This window comes from Centrocercus urophasianus, unplaced genomic scaffold (genome assembly GCF_019232065.1).
Source record: "Centrocercus urophasianus isolate 14NV4802_14NV808 unplaced genomic scaffold, USGS_Curo_1.0 seq_10, whole genome shotgun sequence".
NCBI classification, from domain to species: Eukaryota; Metazoa; Chordata; class Aves; order Galliformes; family Phasianidae; genus Centrocercus; species Centrocercus urophasianus.
This window is the reverse complement of record NW_024884142.1, coordinates 45,939,873-45,957,059: the sequence shown is the minus strand read 5'-3', so window position 1 is coordinate 45,957,059 and position 17,187 is coordinate 45,939,873. Positions and strand designations below refer to the sequence as shown.

The following is a 17,187-nucleotide window of genomic DNA, read 5'->3' as shown; positions in this document are numbered from 1 at the left end:
CTACGCCCGCGCCGGGGCCGCGGGCCGGAGTCCCACATTCCCTGTGCCAAGTGCCGGGGAGCGGGGGTTGGACGCGCGTTCGACTCCTCCCTCCCGCCCCGCTCTCCCGGCAGCAAAGTAACTCCGGAGGACGAGAGGAGCCGGTGCTGCCGCGGTGCTGCGCCCGTCGCGCCGCAGACGGCTGCCCCGGCGGGCGGGCGGCCGGCCCTGGGCGCGGGGCTTTCCCGAGCGGGAGGGCTGGGCGAGGCGAGCTCCGCCCGCCGCCGCGGGCCGGGGCAGCCCCGGCCTCTTTGGGAAACTTCTCGGCAAGTCGGCATGGGGGCCGGCGCCGCGGCCTCTCTGCCGCTGCTGGCGGCGCTCGCCCTGCTGCTGGCCGGAGGCTCGCCCGCTCTGCCGGGAGCGGCCCGCGCCCAGCTCTCCGCAGGTGAGTGAGCGAGCGAGCGAGCGAGCGAGCGGGGCCAGGTAGGGCGGGACGGGGCAGCGCCCGCAGGCGTCTGCCGGACCCGGGCTGTGGGGTGCCCGGTTCGTCGCCTGTTCTCGGGTTCTGCGGGTTTCGCGGCGGGCGCGGGCGCCTCGCGGAGTCCCCTTCTTCCTCTCCGCCTCCCGCCGCCGCGGCCGCCTCCCTCTCTCCTTCGCTCTCTCCCAGGTGGCGTCGGTGCTCGCGGAGCGCTGCTTCCCCGCCGAAACTTTTCCCGGCGCTTCGCAGCGCCCCGCGTCGCTGCCGCCGGCTGCCCCCTTCCTATAAAAAGAAAAAAAGACCGAGAAGGGGGAGGGAAGGCAGCATGCGGGGCCGGCGTCCGTTTTGTTTAAAGCCGCCAACGTTTCGCCCTTTTCTCTCATCCGCCACGGGGCTTTGTGGGAGAAAAGCCGCCGGGAGCGGGCGGTGGGCGCTCGGGTAGGGGACGGATGGCCGTGCTCCGAATCGTGCTGTGCTCCGAGCCCCCGGCCACTGCCGGTGGGTGGGTTCCTCGGTTCTCTCCGGATGGAGCTGTGGTGCGACCGTGGGTTTTGTTCGTGGTGCGAAGTGTGGCAGTCTGGCTGCACTCCGCGTTTCGTTATTATTTTTTCACAGTACTTGCGCCGGGTGCATCAATTGGCCAAGTATCAGAAACCTGTTAATGCAGGATACTGAATTGAAAACTTGAGCTCGAAAGCTGCCACTAATAAAAATAGATGCGCTCCTGAGGCTTGAAGTGCAGTTTTTGTAAGGGCTTTTTTTGTCACTTTTTTTTTTTTTTTTTCCTGGTGCTATCAATTAATTTTTAATTGAGAAGTTTGAGACGTGTCACTGTCAATTAAGAACAGTACTAAAGCAATAAGATAAGCGATGCTCCTGCAAAGAGATTACATCCCTCCTGTGTGGCTGCCTTGGGTGCCCATAATTTAATGTCTGCATATCAGAACTGTACGGTTACGTAAGCACCTACAGAGACCTTCAGCCAGGGAAGGGACCTTCACTGTCTGTGGGACCACTGTGTTTTAGGAGCAGCTAAAATGAAAGATGTCGAGATATACAACATCTCTTCATTCAAAACACTCTGGGATCGGACAGTGATATTGCTGTACAGTAATTTGTGAGACTAGTGTTTAGTTCTTACATAAAGATTTTCCTACAAGCTTCCTCAGTAGCAGAAGAAGAGTGGGAAGTTCTGATAACTTATGTACTTTGTGGTATCTTGCGCAGAGAGTGTGGCATGTATAGCTTTTATTGGAGCTGAGAGTACAAGAAGGCAGCTTTGTACCTTGGGGTATGCGTTAAGTAAGCTGAGAGGAATGCTTGGAGTAGCTCTGACCAGAGTAGGTGAAGCTTGTCAAAGAGTTGGACAATCGTATCTAGGAAACATGAGATACAGTTTTTGTGCAGCTTGTCAGCAGCTACAGACTGGTTTCTATTGGCAAGCATCAAAAATACTGATGTGTTGCGCTGTCAGGGGGTTATTAATGCCAGACTAGGTCAGACTTCCTTGAAGGTTTGGAGAAGTGGCTTTGTCAGGAGTCGATGCTTGCAGTGTGTTCAGTTGAAGTGAGGTGTGATGCTCTGGCATTGTTTAGATACATTCAGTGTCCTCGTGTAGACCTGTGCACTGCTGAATGCTTACTTATGATTATTCTTGGTTTGAAGGGTCTGGATTTAATAATCACGACAAAGATCGTTTTTGTTCTATGTTCTAAACAAGTCCCTGAAGCACTTTGTTTTGTGTTTTGTTATTTTTGCCCATTGGTTAGACATCATCACCCACCCCAGTGTCAGTGGATGCAGGACACAGAGATCAGAGTTTGTGTCTCTGTTTCAGTGAGGGCCCCACTGCAGCCTACAAAGATTCCTACACACGGAGCAGATGAGTGTCTGTTTCCCTTGTAGTGATCTCTGTCTTTTAGCAGCAGTGATGCATCTTATTTCCACTGTCTTTCCCTGTTTTCCCACCTTAATGTAACAGCATCTGGATTTCCGTGTTAGCCTGAACTCGTCTCATTTTTGGCTTCCTTTGTATTAGTATTCTTACTGTCTGAATTGCAACAATTTTAAATTTAAAACAGTGCTAATTTTTCATGTTAATTAATGATATTAATTCTGTCTGGACCTTTTACAGATTTTTCTCTGAATGTCATTTTATTTCCATTTTATGATGCTTTGCACCACTGTTGAATGGCGAACATCAGCCAGATCCAGAATTCCTTGTGTAAATTGGTGTATTTATTCAGGGTCTGATCAAATGCCAGAGAACAAAGTTGGCCTTCAGGAGCGTGTGTGTGCTGGAGGTTGGTTAGCTGCTCTCCCTCCTAACAGATTCCATGAAAGCAAAGCAGAAGGCGAGAGGAGGAGCGGCGGCAAGTTAGGAGAAGGAACAAGATGCATCTTGTAATTTGTTGCTGTCTCAAAAATTGCACTTGTGTGCTACCTCCACCCCCTTTGCACACAGTTGAAACACTGTCGTTTCTCCTAGGGTTCAAAAGGGAAAAGCAGACAGCTTCCCTCTGCCCCTCGCTCCCCCCCAGAGCCCAACCGTAATCCACAGTGTCGTATTTTCCCGCTTTCTGTATATTGTTGCTTTACACTGTTTCTTTCCTGACCCCTCAACTTGGTTTGTGCCTGTCAGAATCTAGGCCAAAATGTTTTGGCAGCGTGCGCTTTGTTGAAGTCTGGCTATTCCTTATATAGCACCTTCTTTCATCTGTGACTCCTACAGTTCGATAAAGAACAAGTTCAGCTTGTTTTCACAACTTGAGAATTTTGAACTTATTTTTTTTTAGTAGTATTTTTAGCAATTTGAGTGTTTTCAATTTTTGGGGGGAAAAACTATTTTCAGGTTTTTTTTTTTTTTTTAATTTTTATTTTAATGCTGTCTGCTTGTCAATGCATTGCATTGCTTCAGACAGTATCTGTGAAAGTGTGTGGGTTTATTTTTAATATAAAACAAAAGATCCAAGGATAGAAGTTCTAAAAAAGAGTCAGCCTACCTGGAGTTATCTAAGTGTGGTGTTTCAGACCATAGGGATAATTAAGGATAAAAAAGAGATTTGTACGTTTTACAAGTTCAAGCACTTGATTTGAATAGTTGTTCTTTGTATTTCCTCATTCAGAGTACTAACAAATGAACAGACAAGCATAAATGTTTCTTAATTAGTAATACACGCTTTTTTTCCATTGATGTTGTAGACTATTTCTCCCAAAGACAGAACATAACTAAGTTGAGAATTTGATATTATGAAGCAGAAAACATTGTTTTTTTTATAAGGATTTTGTGGTTTGGTATATTTACATACAGAAACATGCATACAAAATCACAGTAAGTGCATCTATTTTTTTTTTGTATTTGTAATAATGCAGAATAAGAAATCAAGAATGCTTTGTAATTGTTTTAAAATCCTTATTAAGCAGTTAAACTCAAATTAACCTTTTGCTGCCAGAACAACAAAAGTCACTTCGGTCATGCTTTATTTTTGGATGTGCTACAATTTGCGTATGATACACAGGGCACACTTGTGCAGGGAGGCGTGTGTGTGTTAGAAACTTCTCAGTGGCTTTTTTTCCACCAAGCTGTTGAAACGTATTGACAAATTACATGGATGATGAGTGGAATTAAAAATGATTTTCTCACTTCCACCCCCTCCTCCCCAAATGTTTTACTTTCATTTGCGTGTTCACTTCTCTTCCATGAGGGACTGCTTTCTCACCTCTATTACAAGTATAAAGTGTATATTAATTTTTGAAGTTGGAACTTTCATGGGAAAATGGGCTTGAAAGCACCCAGAAGACACAGACTGTACAAGTTCTGCTTAGTCTATTTTCTCTGAGAAAATCATGGCAGGGCTTGATTAGTTGGTGTAAACAGTCAATCTTGAACCAACAACTGTCTTGGCAGTACTTAATATTTTCATTAGGTATTAAGAAGTGAGGGAAAAGATGAAGCAACCTGTAGAGGTCAGCATCCAGTCTCTGAGAGTGGGCACTCTGAAGAGTGATATGGGCAAGGTGAGTGGCTTTGTCTGGTTGCTGTCTGTCCACAGAGACAATGTGTTGGTATTTAATGTCATTAAGTGGTTTCTCACAACCATAATTGTGCCTAGTAACATCTTCAATCTGTATCATTTGAGCATTTATAATATGTGGATTACATGTTGTGTGGAAAAAGCTACAGTCCTTTGTTTATTTTGAATACAGTAGTTTTGTTTAATGTTTTCCATCTCTTGCATTGAAAAAGATGGTTAATAATTGCTCCCAATTTATTTTCATGCCATTCAGGATTCTGTAGCATTCTACACTCTCGCAACTATTCATTTTCTAGTGTGAAAAGTGCAGTTGTAGCTCTTCGCTAAAAAGGTACTGTTCCACCTAATTTTTCATCCCTTTCATCATCTTTCTGTTTCTTTTCTAGTTTTACTAAGTTCCTTACAGTATCTGAGGCACAGCTGATATTGTGGATACTGTAAAAATGGATTTATTTAGTGCTTAATAATGATTTCTGGCCGTAGCCATATCAGTCACTCCCGGCATGTGCTTTGCCTTCTTGAACGTTTGTACCACTACTGGTTGTGAGCTGAGAGTTTCATGCAACTATTTAGTTTGCTGCTGAATAGCTGAGATCTCATAGTTTAATGATGGTCATGAGATGGCTATGGCAGACCCAACAGCTGCTCTGGGAAAGGGGACAGTCTCTTTGAGGAAGAGAACTTCTAAACGAGGCTCTTGAAGGACCTCTCTTGTTGGTATCTGGGAGAGTTAACCCACCTAACTTTGTTGATTTTTCTCCTCTTTTTGAAATGCTTGCAGTACAAATGAGATAAAAAGAGTTTATCCTCTTATGTGAATGTGTTGGCAATATTTTGATTAAAATACAAAGATGTTGAATGGTGTTGTCTGGGTATTTTCTGTTCTGGAGTCTTTATGGTGTCTGTCTATAACCTCCTTAGCTGGAAAACCTTTGGGTCATCTCATCTCTCAGGACTTGAGTACACCACTAAGCAGCAGCTCTGCCTCACATTAGCATCTGTTTTGGGGAAATCTCTACTCTTCCTTTTGCAGCATAGATTGCATTGAATGCGTAATATGAAGCCTTTGGAACAATTACTTTAGCAGTGATAACCAAGTGAATCAGGACAGGGCTTGTGTTTTCATGTGCTAATAGGATGTTGGCTGTCATCGTTTATTATTGTCATGGAAAGACGCCTTTGTAGTGCTGCTCCCAGAAGTGTGCACTCAGATGTGGAGCTTCATTTACTATCCTCAATCCCATTAAGCCAATTTAAGTTACTGCTGCCACAGAGAGGGGGGAATTTTCATCCCCTTAATAGCTCTTGGGTCTTTGCGCTGGATCTGGCCTCAATACGCCTGCATGTGAGTTCATTTAGCTTTACATGCAAGTTCTCGGAGGAAAGGTGAGGTTAGTTACCTCTCCATTGGTGAGTTTAGCTTACTTGCAGTTGTGCAGCCTCATAAATCTGACGCATGGGAGAATGAGGAGGGGTGGTGTGAAGTGAACCTTCATTCATATTGATTCTAGGCTGTGCCTGCTGTGTGGCATTTCATTCATCCAAGCAAGTGGAAGGAGGAGACAGAAGAGCAGAGGGTGCCATGTACTCCTCCTGAAGTTTCAGGAGTTAGGCTAAATGAGGGCAGCTGGGTCTCTGTCTCTTTCCTTGACACGCATCTTTGAATTAAACAGGGTGGAATGTGTTCAGGACTTAGGGGAGATGACACCTAGATGATACCAACCTAGAATTAGAAAATGTTGTGACGCACAGTTTGGTGTGCAGCAGGAACTGGTTTTAAGCCTGGTTCTGCAGTCTCACCTTTTTCCCTCTGTAATCTGTTCTTCTCTTTCCGTGTATGGGCTCTCGTAGGGACCTGCTGTGGCAGCATGGGGCAGTGCCTATCCTTTCATGAATCCTCTGACTGCATGGGGCTGTGCTTAATTTGAAACAGAAGTTCACATTATGCATGTACATGTTGGTGGAAGAGGGAAAATAGTCATGATTTCTGCAGGCTGAGTGGAACTGTTAGAAGAGTGGTAGATGACATAAAAAGGCATTTTGTCTGAGCTTATTGCAGAACTGCTGCAGGGTCCTGCTGCACCTGATTTTGTAAATCAGAAAATCATAGAATCACAGACTAGTTTGGAATGGAAGGGACCCTAAAGATCATTTGATTCCCTTGAATCCCTCCAGGGATGGAGCATCTACAACTTTTTTGAGCAAGGTTCCGGCATCTCACCATCCTCTGAGTGAAGTATTTCTTCCTATTGCCTAACCTGAACCTACTTTAAGTTCAAAGCTGATATCACTTTTTCTGTCATTAGAATTACTGACAGAGAGTCCCTCCCCCATCTTTCCTGCAGGCTTCCTTTAAAACTGGAGGACTGCTATAAGGTCTCCGAAGAGCTTTCTCTTCTCTAGGCTGAAGTACACCAATTCTATTATTTTGTGCTTCTTCCTGGTGAGCACTGACTATTGTTGACTTTAAACTCCATTGTTTAGAGCTGTGAAAAATATCTTGTTGAAGTCATGTGTAGTCTGTGCTTGTGCTTGTTGCATGAAAAACTGTTTTTAATCTGCTTTGGCCTTCTGAATGTTAAGCTGCTCAATAGCCATTAAAGTTATGGAAATAATCTTGCAATAATCCATTTTAAAGAATACTTGCACCTTTAAGGAGCTTCTTTTGGTTGACTGTGTATCTTACATATTTATCTGTAACTGAGCTGCATTTGCTTGTTCACAGATATGGTAGTCATGGCATGAGAGCTAAGTATCATTTAGTGAAGTTGAAACAACAGAAGTATTTAGGTTTGCTTTCTGTACTGGTGTTTCATCTCCACTAAAGTTGCAGTTAACAAATCTTTCCATGTATTTCACTTAGGAATCATTTATTCAATCTAATCAAATCTCTTTTGTGATTGCTGTCACAGCCAAATCTTAGACTGACAATGCTTGCACTGTCTTATTTTAAACAGTTTAAAAATATTGGGACTAATATATTAGTTTAATATGAAAACAATGAACTAATGGAACAGAGCTGTGGTGTGTTTTATCTGAAGATCTACAAATAAAAAGTTCTGCAAAGTTTTTGATCGAAGTAATTTCTGTTGTTGATACATAAATTGTATAAATTGGCTGCAGAATTGAGTCTCTGCAGGGAGAATGTGACTTTAAAGCACTGTGCGGATGTCCAGAAATTTGAATTGCTCTTTTTGTTGAAACATCTTTAAGATTGAAATACGTATATTCTGGAGTAAGAGCATAGCATGATGGTGGTTGGAACTAGATGGTTTTTAAGGTCTTTTGCAACCCAAAACACTCTGTGATTTGACTCCATGAGAATATAGCAGTGAGAACTGCTATGAGGTAGTAACATGACACATAAATGATACAGTAGTCTCCAGTTAACAAAAATCTGAGTTCCTTTATATAGAAGCAGTAAGTGTTGGCTACTGCCAAAAGGAAGGAGGGCCTCCCTGAAATGGCAGCCAACCATTCAGCCAACAATGTGGTGACCTTGTACTGCTGTCAAGCAGAATAAGCTATAATGGTAAATTTGTTTTCCTGTAAGCTTAAACTTAGGACTACATTAGCATTTTTTGCTGGTGTAGCTAGGTTTTCTTAGTATGTTTGTGTGTGTTCTTCCTTAGGAAGGCGTGCAAAACAAAAATAAAATCAACAATAAACCAAGAGTTTTAGGTATGGATGAAGCCTTAAGAACATTTTCTTTTCAAATACTCAGGAAAATAGAAAAAATAGTATTTCTCTAGCAACACACAGTAACTTTAACTTGTAAAGGCTTGCTTTAAGGCAGGAAGTATTGTGTGTTTCTGCATTGACATGTTGGACATTTCTTCTGAGAGAATGACAATTATTTGGAATTGTTTGATTGCAGTAATGTACTAAGTATATGCTTTAGCAAGAGATTCAAGAAACTTCAAAAAAGAACTTGAGAAATTAATTTCTTGAGGGTTGGTGCCATGGAGATTGAGTTCTGTATTCCATGCTATGAATAATGTGAGGTTATTTTTGTTAGCCAGTGTGTGAAAGATTGCACCCTTCGGTTTGCCAGAATGTCATTTGCTTTTGCTACCATTTACAAAAAAGATGTGATTACATACATTAATTGGGTGGCAAAAGAAGCCGTTTCTCAACTACCATGTCAGATTCTTAATTCAGCTGAGTTATGAGGTGATGTTGTATGCTTCAAAACCGAGTTTTGATGCAATTTTAGCTTGTTCATTCTAATTATTACACACTGGCTACTATATTTGTACTGAGGTGCAGTTGTATGCTTTCTTTTATATATAAACACTTGCTCTGTACCAGTAAAAGTCACCAATGAATATTAACTAGAAGAAAAGTGTCACAAGGAGCAAATGTTGATACAGTTTAAGTAAATGCTAAACAGCGCAGAATGAAAATTTAGAGTGGATAAGTGACTTTAAATCTTGCTTCTTTTTTTTCCTTTTCTATATTTCCAAATACAACATGTCTTTATGTCTTTGTTTGTGAGTCCTATCCTTGAGTGCTTTAGGATACCTGTTGCTAATTAAGGATATAAGCAATAAGGAAGACTGTGTTGAAAATCTGAATCTGTTATCTTAGCTACAGTGAAAAAGGCCTGACTGAGACTTGCCCTGTAGATACTAGTTGGAATAATACTCCAACTTGCTACTTTATCTTTTCATTGTATCTGTATCGGTTCTAGTTGTGTATTAGGCCAGACTAAGATCAAAATGTGTCAATCTTGGTTCTTCTTGTGTTACCCATTTGCCTGTTTTTTTTTTTTTTTTTTTTTTTTGTGTGTGTGTGTGTGTGTGTGTGTGTGAAGGTGCTTATCAAACATGAAAACACTGAAGAAATTTAGCAGAGTTCATGGCTTCATAAAGCAGAGATAAGTTATCAGTGCTGACTGCCGTCACAGTACTTAAAGTGCACAAATTGTTAAAACCTACTAATCCAAAATACTGAAGGCAGTTTCATATTTTGTTCAACTTCTCATTCCTTTGAGGACATGCTTTTTATACTTGTGGAAGAGATTTCTTCCGTTCTCTCTCAGATAAGTATGCTGAAATCCAAATGTTGTGTATGTTTTAGGTAGACAATGAGTAAACAGATCGAGACACTGGTGTATTAACTTCTCTGCTTTTCATTTGATGTTTTACAGAGGAGATGATAATGTTGGTTTAAAGAATAATAAACAAACAAAAAATCTAAACCAGAAATCCCATAACCTTTTCTTTACCTTCCTGAAAAAAATATTGGATTCTTCTGTTCCCACTGCTCTTCTCCCCCATTTTTATTTTTATTTTTATTTCTTCCCCCCCCCCTTTTTAGTATCCTTGACTTTCCTTGCTTTTTGCTGGAGACTTGTGTGTTTTTGTGCTATAATTGAAGGGAGGTGAAGTGTATGCAATTCCTTACTGTGAAATAATTAACGAGTATAAATATCCTTAGATGTTTCAGCATGCTTGTATGTGCTCCACCTTTTAGTTGTTTCTCTGTATCTCTCTGTTCACATGAATATATTCTTGCTTTCTGTTTTTCAGGCTTGAAAATTCCCAGTGAGAGACTTTCTTCTTTTCATAACAAAAATCTCATAAAGTGCTCTTTTCAGTCTTTGCCTTATTCAATTCAAAAAAGGCCCACAAATATTCTTTTTGCAGTCAGTTTTTACTAGCAATCCATCCTAACCTAACTTCGAAAGTACTGAAAATTGCCTGCTTATTCCACAGGCTTGCCAGCCCTTCAGCATATGAACACTTGGTATGCGTGGCCTTGCTTAGTGCAAAGGTCTATTTACATTAAGTTTCTTGTATTTGTAAGTCTCTGTGGGCTGGCTCTCCTTTTCCTTTGTACCTCCTCTTTCAAATAAAATGGCGCATTAGTAACATATCTCGAGCCTCAAGCTTTAGTATCCCTGTTCCACATAGACATAAATATGTAATGTGCATGCATGTGTACAATGAGGACAGCCTATTTCCAGGTGAGGGTGAAACCTTCAGTATGTAATGCTGGATTTCTATATCAGTTGAAACAAAGCTAGGTAATGAAATTTCTCTGGTAAACACAGGCTGACTGGATGGATGTAATATGTAATCCAGCATTAAGATGATTTTTCTGCTTGTGAGTCAGCTGAAACCTGGCAGTGAGGAGTTGTCAAATTACTCTTTTTTTTTTTTTTTTTTTTAATATTAACTTAATATTTTAAAAACAGTTCTGTCACCAGTTACTGAGTTCAGATGCTGTTTAGCTTTTGCTTTTTCTTTTATAAAGATAGTTTTCATTCTTTGATATGTCTTGTATGAATAATAAGAGGTTGCATTCTTCGGTGATGTGTTATTCTAAGTACTTTTTTCCCCCCTGTTTGCCTTGAAACATTCCTTTGAAATCCCTGTGTACTGGTTTGGTTAAGTACTACAGGATAGGCTAACAGCTCTGTCTGAGTCATGTTGATGGCATGAGGTGCTTCCAGGTCTGCAGTCCTTTCCAAGGATGAGTGAGCTTGTCTCCCTGTACGTATCCTCTGCTTGTGCAGCAGAAGTTAGCTGTCAGGCTCAGTTTATGGGTTGTTTTAAACATGCTGAATTTAGCTGCACTAAACAGCTTTTTGGGGGGGATGTAGTTGTTCCCTTTGGCTCACTTATCTGAATTTCTTTGAGTTTGTGCTTCAAATGTGCAACTCTTATGTTGATTTATTGGTGTTTCTGTCAACTGTTGAACAAGGAGTTGCGTGAAGTGATCAGCATTTGGGAAGGGCAAGATAATGTTCTCACTGAGCAAGGCTGCACAGATGTTCTTTATGAGCATCCAGAAGAGAGGAGTCTGTGTACTACTTTCAAATTGTCAGAAACCATGTATTTGAAAATCTTTGGCCTTTTTTTTTTTTTTTTTTTTTTTTTTTATGAGCTACATGATGTGGCTGTGAACCTGAAAGAGTAGCATTTGTGATTAATAATGACATTTGCAGACCTTCAAAATACCGGAATAATCCGTTGGATAGTTTTGTGTAGTGATGGTATCCAGATGCTAACTATAAACACTTCTGTCTGCTTTCTTGAACACAGAATGAAAATGTGTGTTATGGGAATGAAAGTGGGTATTTAGTCCAGTTTCATGAAAGCATTTTGGCCATATATCTCTTAAAACACATATTCTTCATTTGCCAGCATGTGAAATAATTCTTAATTAATCTACTATTATTATTATACAGTCTTATTCTGTGATGCTAATTGAATTAGAAAAAAAAAAAAAGGCTGTTTAATGGAAATGAATGTGTGATTAAAAAAAAAAAAATCTGCACTTGGATGTTGAAGCATTTGTATTGTTAGCCTAAGTCTGAAAACGTTAGGCAACTAGGAAATGAAGTAAATGCCAAAGAAAATGCTCAAATTTAATTAGTTTGTGTATTAATCCCTAGAGGCTACAGGAACAAGTGGATGAAACTGGTGAATGTTCAGTTGTTTCCAAAACGAAGTCAAAATTTGATTCGCCTTTGAGGTGTGACTGCAGTGCTGATGTTGATGCATAATGGACGTTTTAAGTTTTCTCTGAATGATGTTCTCTTGGCACTGCATGGGCAGTGCTTGTAACAAAACTGTAGTGAAAAATAAGTTCTTAGAATTTCATGGCCTGAATAGCACTTTCAAAAGTGGAGAAATGTATTAAAATCTTGCTTTAAGGAGAAGTATAAATACATTACTTTTCTACATCAAAATGTCGGAACAAAAATAATTATTTTTAGTGGACTTCAGCCTAAGGAAGAGCAACTACTCCTCTATTTGGAGGGGAAAAAATAAAGGTTCCTGGGATCAATGCTGTTTAAAAAATAAAATAATAATAAAAAAATCTTAAGCCATGAAGATCCCAATCCTCTTCTGTATTCTTCTGAATTATAGCACTGATTACCTTGCATCTGAGGAAGGAGTCCTGAGCTGGTAGCTTGTAGCTGTGGTAGTAAAGTGAAAGGTTTGAAGAAGGAAGTGCAATTTTAAAGGTGGCAGAGAGGGCTGTGAAAGTCAAAGTTTTGGAGTTTCTTCAGCATTGTTATGTAGAAGGTGGACTGAGAACCAAAGGAATTCAAGTCCGTGATGCTCTCTTGTTTTTGATTCTCTAGGAATAACTCATGTTTTATCTGTAAAAAGAAAATTCCAAACCTTTCTGGTCATGCTATGTGTTGATTTTATTGCTGGCTTAAACAGAACAGAAAAACAAACCAATGTGGTTGCACGTAGGACTACACCTTCTTACCCAAGACCTCATTTTGCAGGCTCCCAGCTGCAAGTCAGAGGCCTTTGGTAATGTTCTTGGAAATTTTCCCTGTTCTTCCTTTCTTCTGCTCAGCTTTTATTTTCTTGGTGCTTTTTGAAACTCCCAAATTTCGATATCTTTGTCCTCCAATTTACTGTATTAAAAAGAGCTTGTTAGGGAGGTATGCAGGTAAAACTGACTCCTGTTTGCTTTCTGAGTCTTTTGTGAGAATTTCTTCAGGAGAGACAACTGTCCTTGTCACCAGACCATTCATGCCTTTCTTTTCCATCTTTTGTCATCTATTTGTTTACAATGTCCCAAATACAGTAATCAAGCATCTGACTGAAGTTGCATTTGTTTGTATTTCTAGTGAAGAATTAAGAAAGAAAAACAACTGTGTGGACTGTTTAAGCAAAGAGAGGCCTTTTTATGTAAAAGATTACTTTGGCTATGTTTAAGCCCAAGGAAGTTGATATTTCCCATTTATTTATACTTTTGAGGTTCAAAACCTCTTTTTTTAAAATGTTTTTAATAACAACATTAAGAATGTTAATGTTGTAATGAACCAGTTGTACAAAATTTCTGTCTAAAGTTTAATTAAGAGAATTTGCCTTTAGCAGTGTATAAGATAAACTACAAATGATTGTATTTTCTGTGTAAATGTTTAGTAATTGATGTATGCTTCATAAATGGAACTAGTGACTGTTGGAGGAATGTGTTTATAGCTGTTAAAATATATAAATACTCTGAGCCTCCTGGGAGTACTATGGTTTCTTTTGTATAAGATTGATCAGCTCATGGAAGACAGAGAGTAGTTTGTTCTCAGACACTGTTTACAGATTCTGATACAATGAAAGGCTTAACACCAGGAGATGAAGTGCAATAGGAGAAGAAGATACTGTTAATGGAGGACTTGTCAGTGTTAGAAAATTGGCTAATGCATAACAAAAGATAGTAGCCTAGCAGATAGTCAGAAGATTAGTGTACAAGAAAGCAAACGCACGCTATATTTAAGTGCGCGTCAAAACTCGGATAAAAGTTGTGAAGTATATTACAACTTAGGTTGCTAAAAGTTTTGAATGTAAGACTCTCAAAACCCACACGCTTAGGTAAATGGGTAAATTCATTTTTTAAATGTAAGCTTTTAACTTGATTGCTTGTGAATAGAAACATTTTTAAAATGTTTTCCAAAGGCAGAACAAGGTTGTTTGGATAGGGTTGTCTGCATGCTTGTTTGCAGTGCCTTTTTGCTCTTGAGCCTTTACAAGCTGCTATGGAAAGAAAATAGAAGGGTCTTGGCAGTTTTATCTGTGACAGAATTTGTCTGGGCAGTTCTGATGCTTCTTAGAAAGATGGACTGGATCTGTCCTGGCTAGTAATTGGGTGCAGTAGGTACTGGTCATGAAGCTGACAATGCTGGGAGACATAAGGACCTTAGAATTGTTATGTGTGCAAGTTATTTCAAATTAGGTTTGTGTTGGCTTTTTTTTTTTTTTTTTTTTTTTTTTTTTTTCTTCCCCTATGGGTGGAATAGATCTGCTTTGACTTGAAGTTTTGTGGGGGCAAAAATGTGTTCCTAGAGTCCTCATCGTGTATAGTTTATTAACTCCAACTGACCTTGCCCATGAAGAATCAGTGCACTTCAGAAGCAGAGCTTTTGTCTTGCCCTTTTTTGAATGCTGGGGTCTTGTTCATGTGTGTAAGAACTGTTTTGAGAAAGTGATGCATAGTAAAAGAAGGCATTCTTTTCCTGCTGTTTTGGTCTGGATTGCTAATTAATGATGGCTAGGTAGGACATTAGGAAGACGTCCTGCAAGAGAGTATATAAAAATCAGTGGGACAAAAAAGTGTTGGAGAGGGACATGCTCTTAAAGAGCAGTGGCATTTCTGAAATAATGTCTCTTGCCTTCTTTACAACCATGTATCCATATATGTTTTTGATTTTAACCATTTGGCTGGTGGGTTTTTCAAGTGGTGATCAAAGGAGAATTAGTGATGCATATGTATTAATTGGATAAAATGGAAATGCTGATGTGTTCAAGGTTGAGGAGCAAACCTTGCAGGGAAAATTGGAAGCTCATTTAGATAGTGAAATTAAATACTCTACTTGTGCAGTGCTCTGTATTCAGTTGGAAGAATGAAGAGATAAGGTCTTAAAATGTTTGAGGCCAGACATAACACAGCCTTCAGATCTCTGGTTCTGTTTTTCTTCCTTGTGATTCTGCTGTCACTTATGAGACTAGAGCTTGAGAGGCTTGAAATATTTCAGCCTCATGCTCGCTACGTGAGGTATGCTTGTACTGCAGCCCTTGTTTTGCAGAGGTAGGACTAAATGCCCAGAGACTTTACTGTTTATGAGAAAGTGCACAACGAGGCATTATATTTTCATTTCATGTCTTCTAACTTATGATCTGTTACCCGACTGCGTGGCTATCCTGTCCTGAAACAGGTGAATGAAAATTTGTGTGAGGAGAACTGCAAATGAACAAAATGAAGCCCTGATGAGAAAACTAATCCCTAATAAGGCAAGCATTAGCAGTATGTCTGCAAATAGGTGTTACTGACTTCAACACAATCTGTACTGCAAGGATTTTGAGGGAAATGATTGCTGAAAGTGACAAAATCAGTAGTTTTCCTGTGAAAATCTCTGCAAAGAAGTGGAGGAGGGAGAGGGACTTGTTAAGAAGAGTGAAATAGAATATGTATTAAACTTGAAAGAGGAATATAAATTGCAGGAAATTAGAATGAAAATAAGAATTGACCGGAAGAGGGGGAACTGTATGCCAGGGCCAGCTGAGATGTCTGCCCCTATAGAGATTAATCTCTCACTATGCATGAAGACTCTGATCTGGAAATGAGATTAAAACAAGAATTGACCAGAACTGGGAGATGAACCATTGCACCTTCACGGAGGTGTCCACCCCCATGGAGATTAATATCACACAGAATAAGGAAAATCTGATTTGGAAAGAAGATAAACAGGCATTCTCCATACCGAGTGTGTGATCTTATACCACTTGCATAGTAAATAGCCTTGACTTTCAGAGTCTAATGCTGTTTTGTCAGATAGATTCTTCAGAGGTCATTTGACCATTTCACTTCAGCAGATCTTACACCAAACTTAGCACCAGAGCTATCAAACGTTTTGTTAATGTTGCAAAGCAAAATATGGCATGTTCATTCTCCTATTTAATCCTGTTTCTTACAAAGTAAGTATTAGGCATGTCAGGTTTCTGCTTAAACAGCGAAAGATGGATGTCATTATTGACATATGAAACAGTTCTTTCAGCTTTTGTCATTTTGACAGCTTCTGGAAGCAGGAAGTTTGAAAAGTTGGATCTCTTTTGGGAAGGAGGCAAGTGAAAACTTTCTGTAGTCTGTGTTCTCTGCTGGAAAAATGTATAATACAGTTTGTGCTTATTGCTAAGGAGTTTTTATCGTTAAAGGGAGATGTGTGCTTATTTTTAGTTTTCCTTAAAACTCATTCTAATTCATTAGGAAGAACATGTTCCTTTGAGACTTTGCATGCAGAACACCTTCAGAAATTGACTTCAAGCTAGTTTTTATTCAACATTTTATTATTGTGTTCATATATGAGAATCTGGTTAGAAATACATATTAAATGAAAACGGGTGCTTTTTATTTTTTTAATTGCCTTTTTAAGTTCTCCTGGTGGCATGTCAATTTATCCTTTGCTGCTGGTACTAGTGATCTTAAAGAACAGTTGTAGGTGAGACACTTAGTTGCACTTCAGGGATACATGACAACAGGGAGACCCCCACCCTTTCATTCTCAATGCCAGTTTTGTAATGGAGGATGACCAGTGCTCCTGTTTCTGACAGGGATTGACCATTATTGAAATGTCAGGATTCACCAAGGGAGCTGTGATAACTCTTCCTCTTAGTAGGAGGAACAACTTGTGCCAGATACAGGCTGAATAGTTGTTGACTGGCAGCCCTGCCAAAAGGTGTTATCTGAGATAGGTACCAGACTGAATATAGGCCAGGTTTTTTTTTTTTTTTTTTTTTTTTTTTTGTGAATGAAGTGGATGACTGCAGTGCATTGGGAGGGGTGTAGCCAGCACACAGGAGGAAGCTGTTGGCCCCTCTGCACAGTGCTGGTGAGCTATGTGGACTATTTTAGTGAGTATTGAGGCTTTTCCCTCCTCTCTGGTCAGGAAGGACGTGAGGAAACTGGAGGATGTTGAGAAGGTGATGAGAGGAGGGCTGCTGTGATGGACCTGGATGGTGTCACTTGGGAGGGTTACCTTGTTTTAGTTTTCTAAAGATAAAAAGGCGGATGGTCTTAATGATGATTAATTAATGAGGAATGATTGACCTTAAAAAAAAAAACAAAAAAAAAACACACACACATAAAAAAAACAAAAACCTCAAAGGGCAGTTAGGCAGAGGTGAACTGGTTTGATAGCAGCAACCAATACAGGAAGGGTCAGCTGCCACA

The 17,187-nt window shown here is 40.1% G+C and overlaps 1 protein-coding gene across 1 annotated transcript in view; it reads left to right on the top strand.

Moving 5' to 3' along the window:
* The first annotated feature begins 315 nt into the window (after positions 1-315).
* The window catches only part of PTPRK (protein tyrosine phosphatase receptor type K), a 397,462-nt gene continuing 380,590 nt past the window's right edge, over positions 316-17,187 (top strand). Inside the window, exon 1 of the mRNA XM_042815147.1 lies at positions 316-424. Coding sequence (XP_042671081.1) covers positions 316-424 — 109 coding nt within the window. The remainder of the gene's footprint in view (positions 425-17,187) is intronic.